The following is a 6,796-nucleotide window of genomic DNA, read 5'->3' as shown; positions in this document are numbered from 1 at the left end:
ATCTGTGCACCCCAGTGTGGATAAATGTGAAACCTGATGTAAACTAATTTATTTCAGTTTTCCCAAAACAATCATTTGACACGAGTCTAAGAAAAGGAAAGACACACACACACACATAAAAACAGAAACAAGTGAAATACTGTGCATGGACATTTCAACAGGCTCCTCTTCTGTGTTTAAAGAATTGCTACATGAACCGTTCTTACATTTTTTTCCATTTTAAAGGATTAATTTCTACACAGACAGAAGAAATACAGAAAGGTAAATCTTTTCACTTCAAGTTATCTATTTGCTGACAAACCTTTAAAAGCTGGTGTTTTCCTACACACCTCTGGTCTGCCATTGATTAAAATCACGTGCTTGAGGTCAATAAACATAGTTATGGACAGATGTGCCAAAACCTTTGTGGAAGCAGCTCTTTTTCTAGACACACCAAAAACATTTTTCCCCCCAGAAAAGTGCTACACAATGTCATCTTCTGGAAATATATCCAATAATACTATGTGTGTGCTAAATGCATGGTAAAGGAAGTTAAGATAACCAAATAAGGGGGTCCCCTCATTAGTCCTAACTTCTCCTGGGACCTGCTGCTCTGACAGTATCTTGACCACTGTCCCAATTCAAAGCGCAAGTCGTCAGAAATAATAAACTGATTTAAAATTGGCACAGAAACTAATTCCTCATCATCAGTAGCTTCGGGTACATACAATGTTTTTTTTAAATTTAGACAAGAAAACATTCAAACAAATAGTTGGAGGAATACTGGGAAGGTGAGTACTTAATTGAACCAAACATATAGGGTATGCATTCTAGGGTTAAGCAGAAAGATAACAGAAAACACTTGCATGGAGCGCTAACCTCTGTAATGCAATATACTTGTTTTTATTGTGATTAGTTTGTCTTAGGTAGGCAGGACCAATTATTCCCCTCAGCTCCACTCACCTCTCTGTAGAATATATCAGCATTGTCATGGACGTCATAGGCCAGCAGGTTCGTTTGGGACCCCACCAACAGTGTGTCCCCGGTGGTGTTCGGTCCCAGCGCTCCTGCCGTCAGACAAGTAACGGCCTGGTTGATGTTGAGCAGAGAGATGTCAGAGTCCTGGTTGCTCTGGCTCAGTCGGTGGGCCGCAGGTCTCTGACCACGGGCGTGAGGGTTGTGGATAAAAACCTTTTGAAGAGAAGAGAGACGGGATTGAATAATATGTCCGTTTTAGTATAAAAACCTACTGAAAGTGACCGAGTGTCAAGTCAAGGAGAGATTGTTTCACCCTGATTTCCTTATTTAAGGTCAAGACTAAAGAGTTTTTGGTCAACTTATGTAGGTGCAAAAGTTCATGAACCCTGAGCTGCATTGGTTAAAACAAGCATGGCTTGATGGCTAAATTAACCACTGAAATGGACCAATAACTTCAGAGATGTTCAGGGACGAAACTGTCCACCATTGGTTGAAACAGAGATTAAACCAGCTATGAATTAATCTAAAAAATAAAAGAGGAGTGGAGAGCACTGAAAAAGACTACAACTCTGACGAGAAGTGGACAACCTTCTAAAATATCAGCAAGAGACACAAGAACATTGGTAATGGCGAATATCCTCCAAAGTAGATGTGAGAGACCGATAAGTCACTATAGAAACCGTTGAGGTTGAGGTTAGGAGTTGCAATATCCTATTAACTGAAGGGGTTCACATACTTTTGCACCCATGAAATCTGTGTTTTTCTTAAATTAACCCCTTTTTTAAAACAAAGAATCACAATATAACCATTTCTGTTGTCTGAGTCCATTATTTGGAATGTCAGTATTGTGAATTGGGGTATGACTTAACATTTAATAAGGTTATTTTAGTAAATCTGACCATCGTTTGTAGGGTTCACAAACTTTTGAGCAGCACTGTAAACAAGCAGGGATTTGTAGTTTGTCAGCACGTTCGTTGATTTGCATAGAGGAATTCTATAGCCGAATTGTTCTTTAGTACGAGTATTTATTCAGCATCAGGACACCAAAATGTTACATGTACATGGACCTCCTTTGTTCAGCAAATCGCAGTCTGCAAGCAGTTAGCTGCAACCAACTTCCCAAAAGAGAGTGTCTAACTTAGAATTTACACAAAGTTATATAGTATGTGTTCCTATCTAATTGGTCCAAACACTGTTGGGGAGTGGCCCTGGTTTAAACTTGAATGTTCCTTGTTGGTGCACAGGCTGGTCCCAGCCTCTTGGCACTCAGCTGCTCCAACCGTCTTCAGCCAGCATCCTAAAGGGGAGGACAACCTAAACTCCCCCTTCGATGTTCAGTTGTACCTAGTCAGCGATCTGAGACCTCTATCCTACAGTATGTCTCACATGACTAACTACTGAAGTTTTAGGGGGGTGTGACTTTTTGACCCTGACGGTATCTTGTCCCTCTGTTTTCAACCAACTGATAATCAGAGGTGGTCTTCTGCTCTATGGATCTATAGAAACTAGAGTTTGCAAAACAACTTCCAGGTCACACAATACAAATATAAAACATTTTATTCTAACAAGTTGTAGTGAACAGTAAAAAAAAAAAAACTGAACTCCTCTCACCTTTCCAGCCTGTGTGGCTGCAGTAAGGCATGGGTGCACTCCATCAAATTTCCCAACAGTCACCATGCGAGGGTTAATCTTATGGTTCAGCTTCAGGGTGAATATGGGGACCAACATGGTGGCTACTGTATATCCCTGAACCAGACGGGGAGAGACACAAGTTGTTGGTATTAAGGTTACTTCAGGGTCATGCCTAGTCAGGCACGGTATTGGTTGACGATGCAGTCACATCTCCCTTACTGAAAACTCTCTCTCCCTCCGTAAACATACATGTCTCATTAATGCATGTTACTAACTAAACTTCTTCCCTGGAGTTTCTGTGCTCTATCGTCCAGCAGGTTCTCGTGGATCGTGGCTGCTGCTCGACGTCCACTACATATATTACTACTCTCATTATTGCTACCATATCTCCATTACAGTTTATAGTTAGTTTATGATTTGTTGCCGCCGTCAGTTTATGACAGGTTCCACTGCTACTGTAATCATTTTATCATTCAGTCAATACGTCTGTCCGTCCTGGGAGAGGGATCTCTCCTCTGTGGCTCTTCCTGAGGTTTCTTCCACCTTTGTTCCCTGTTAAAAAAGTTTTTTGTGGGCAAGTTTTTCCTCACTCGAACCGAGGGTCTAAGGACAGAGGGTGTCACTCCCTGTACAGATTGTAAAGCCCTCTGAGGCAAATGCACTTTGTGACTTTGGGCTATTCACAAATAAAATCTGATTTGATTTGATGATTAACACAGACACGCAGAAAGATGTGCTGTGTCTGTCACGCATAGAACTGGGCGACAATGCGTGATTTCGCCGCACTAATGTAATTACAGGCTTTACCTCAGTGAAGAGTCCCGTTGCCTAGCAACAGGGAGTAGCAAAGCTTAAAGCTTTTCATCTTGGCTAATCTCTATCTGCTGTTCAGCCGCGCGAGAATGTCAAATATATAAAGAAAAGGAGCGTTAAACACGTGGTTATTTGGCATATCGTAAGCGTTGTAACAATAACAAGCATGATATTAAGACTTATTTTGCCTCGCAAGCCTAGTATAGCTAACGTTAGAGCTAAATGTTGAGGTTGCTGGCTTCAGTGTTGCCGGAAACAACTCCAAAGCGATTGACGACAACAAAAACAAACCGTTATTTTACTATTATGGTGCAAACAGTCTCACCTGGCCCAACTTTCCTCAGCTGGCAAAATGTTGGAAGATGAGGTAGCCAGCTAACGAGTTAGCACGACAACAACAGATCCCCCTGCCAACGACCACTTCCTGTCTGCTGCTGCTGCTGCTTTCAAAATAAAATACACTGGATCCCCCACAAGATAGGGACAAAAATTTGGAGCACGTCCCAAAGGCTTGGTAATAAAGAAACACTTTATTGTAAGGGTTAAACCCACAGACTAAAATCAACAAATTAACATTTTTTACCTCTTTTATTTACAGCTAAACATTTTAAAATTTGGGAAGAGTTTATTGTTCTGGGCAAAATAGCCTGCAGTGAAGTAACATAATACATTGATGGGTTCACGAAAACCTCTTTTATTTTATTTTTATTTGAAGAAATGAAAGAAAGAAAGAAAGAAAGAAAGAAAGAAAGAAAGAAAGAAAGAAAGAAAGAAAGGTGAGCAATCCAGATGACCACATCAGTCAAATTTTAAAAAGAAAGAAAGAAAGAAAGAAAGGAAGAAAGAAAGAAAGATGACAAATCCAGATTACAACATCAGTCAAATTTAATCTTTGTTTACTTTTTGCTGTTTGTTGCTGCAGACAGGCTATACTGGGGATGTTCAGTGCACACAAGGCCAGTATAAACACAGCTGACATAAAGGCAGGCAGGCAAGTACAGAACAAAATATTTATTCATTCTATTATTTAATGTATTTTATGTGTCTTTTACTTCAGTCTTATGCCTCTTGTTTTCTGTTTGTGTTCATTGTTGATATCAGTCTGAGCATATGTAGAAGGTTAAACTCATTGGCTGTAAGCCTCCGAAATCAAGTTTACAGCAGCTGTTTGTGACTCCCAGGGATTTATATAAAGTAGGGCTTGTCTGGAATTTGATTCTAAGACCTTTCACACTTAGAGTCTAAGGCTCACACCCCTAGAGCAACAAACCACTGTTATAACTTTTAATAGGCTAGAGCTGTTTGTCTGTACAATCAAGGTCTGTGATTGCACTCTTCAAACTGGTGATGTGGCACCTTGGCATCCGGCATTTCATCGAATCAAACGATCAGAGACCAGTCAACAATCCACCGCTGCCTTCTTCTGCCAGGAGTGAATATAATTGCTAATAACTTGTTAGACAGTCAATGAACTTTAAGGTGTTAGTGACAGGGCTTTGTAGGTGTGATTGTGTTTGGTTTTGTGTTCCTTTTTTTGTCTGATTATCTTCTCATGGTCATCACCCATCTGTGCTCCTGGTATGAAGTAAAATGGCAGAGAGATTCTTAAACTTAACACAATGAAACATTTCTCCTCAAAAGATCTTGCATGTGTGCATACAAGTACAGATAACATTGTGTGCATCACCTGCATGCACACATCAACAACAGAAAACATTGTATTTGTAACAGTCTGACGTCACATTCAAGCCAAGCAAGCATCAATCTTAAATATAATGTGCTGTTGTCTTTTGAATGCGATGTTAAATAAATGTGATGCCACAGTCTCAAAAAACAATTGTGATTTGACAGATTGCATAACAATCAATCAGTCAGATAGAAAACAGGTTTATATAAGTGAGTATATATAACATTTTTCTGTTAACTGCACACAAAAGGCTGGCTTTGGTTTGGGTCACATTTACTTAACACATAACTGTGAATGCCTTGTCTCCCCTCCACAATGAGTTCTAAAGCAAGTGGTATTTGGTTCTGGCAATGTGTGCTTTAGGTTTTCCGCATTTCATAGGTTGGAGTTATATAAAATACACTGTGTTGCAGCAACAAACTCAACAACAGTGCCTTAACTTTCTCTGACCCACAGATGTCAAAAGCCAGGGCTCGTCCGGGATTTGAACCCGGGACCTCTCGCACCCTAAGCGAGAATCATACCCCTAGACCAACGAGCCTATGTCTCCAGCTGTTCACAGCTGTAATTGTATGCTGTGAAGACCTGTGATTGAACTTCAAGCTGCTGATGTGGCATCTTGGAGCTCCGCATCTTATCTTTTCCAACAGCACCCTCTAGTGGCAGTTTGCATGCATGTCATGCAATGCTGAACCCTAAACTCTGAAAGATAAGGTGAGATAGATAGATAGACTAAACGACCATGGCCACACTACTTCTGTGAGCCATACAGGTAAAGGAAGTTGGTCTTTATATCCAGGAGGCCTCAGTATTGCAGTCCAACTGATGAGTGAGGTTGCTTACTTAATTTAAATGGCCCATTCTTGTTGTTTCTCTCCTTTTTAGGTCAGGCTTTGTTGATTTTTATTACAACACAGTGTCTGTGACATGTTTATTCTTCCTGTCAACATTACAAAACACGACTGCTCATGCAGATTTGTGTCTCTTGTCTCCTTGCAGAGGGCCCCTGTGTTGATGACCTGGTCTGGTCAGTGGTCCAGGTGAACTCAAAGGTGTTTCTAGTGACCCACCTCAACATGCTGATAGCCATTTGAATACAGTCTACTGATGAAAATAACACCAGTGTTGACTAGATTTTCAGCTTAAGAAAAGATAAAAGTCACTTTAGTGAACTCCTCAGAGGGCTCGTGCAAGATTTGGACCCAGGACTTCTCACACCCAAAGCAAGAATCATACCCCTAAACCAAAAAGCCTCATAGTCTTTCTCATCATAACTCAGGTTCTGATGCCAGCCATTGGTTGTCCATGGTATACATGTTCATTTTAGTGTACATGATGTGCAACACTGAACCCAAATACAACACCGTCCTGCCCAAGGACGAACACAGGAGCCTGCATAAACCATCAATCCGTTCCTTTGTCTGTGTTGTTTTCAGTTGCCGAAGGTTTGATCTGCACCACCCAACAAATGTATCTTTGTATGCCTGTGTATTTGAACTTGTGTGAATCTCACAAATTAAAGAATCTAGGGCTTGTCCGGGATTTGAACCCGCAACCTCTCACACCCCCAAGCGAGAACCATACCACCTATAGTCACTTTATCTGTAGTTGAAGAGTAACACTGTTTACAGTAGATTGAATTATACTGTATGGCTCAAAAATACAATAAAGCTGCAACAATTAACTCTTTTAGAATTGATAATAATT

General features: G+C 40.6%; 1 protein-coding gene and 1 non-coding gene across 4 annotated transcripts in view; both read right to left on the bottom strand.

Annotated features, from left to right (window-relative positions):
* The window catches only part of bbs2 (Bardet-Biedl syndrome 2), a 10,738-nt gene extending 6,879 nt beyond the window's left edge, over positions 1–3,859 (bottom strand). The window contains exons 1-3 of one of the 3 annotated variants that reach the window (XM_019256191.2): positions 3,728–3,859; positions 2,569–2,703; positions 943–1,170 (exon numbers count right to left, since the gene is read on the bottom strand). In XM_019256191.2, coding sequence (XP_019111736.1) covers positions 943–1,170; positions 2,569–2,685 — 345 coding nt within the window. In that variant the 5' untranslated portion in view covers positions 2,686–2,703; positions 3,728–3,859. The remainder of the gene's footprint in view (positions 1–942; positions 1,171–2,568; positions 2,704–3,727) is intronic. The other 2 variants (XM_019256192.2, XM_019256193.2) reach the window with 2 other exon arrangements.
* Positions 3,860–5,558: 1,699 nt separating this feature from the next.
* Positions 5,559–5,630, bottom strand: trnap-agg (transfer RNA proline (anticodon AGG)). Its single transcript has one exon. It is a non-coding gene; the product is annotated as a tRNA-Pro (tRNA).
* Positions 5,631–6,796: the final 1,166 nt, after the last annotated feature.

This window comes from Larimichthys crocea, chromosome XXI (genome assembly GCF_000972845.2).
Source record: "Larimichthys crocea isolate SSNF chromosome XXI, L_crocea_2.0, whole genome shotgun sequence".
Classification (NCBI taxonomy): Eukaryota; Metazoa; Chordata; class Actinopteri; family Sciaenidae; genus Larimichthys; species Larimichthys crocea.
The sequence above is the reverse complement of the archived record's forward strand: the minus strand, read 5'-3'. Positions and strand labels throughout refer to the sequence as shown.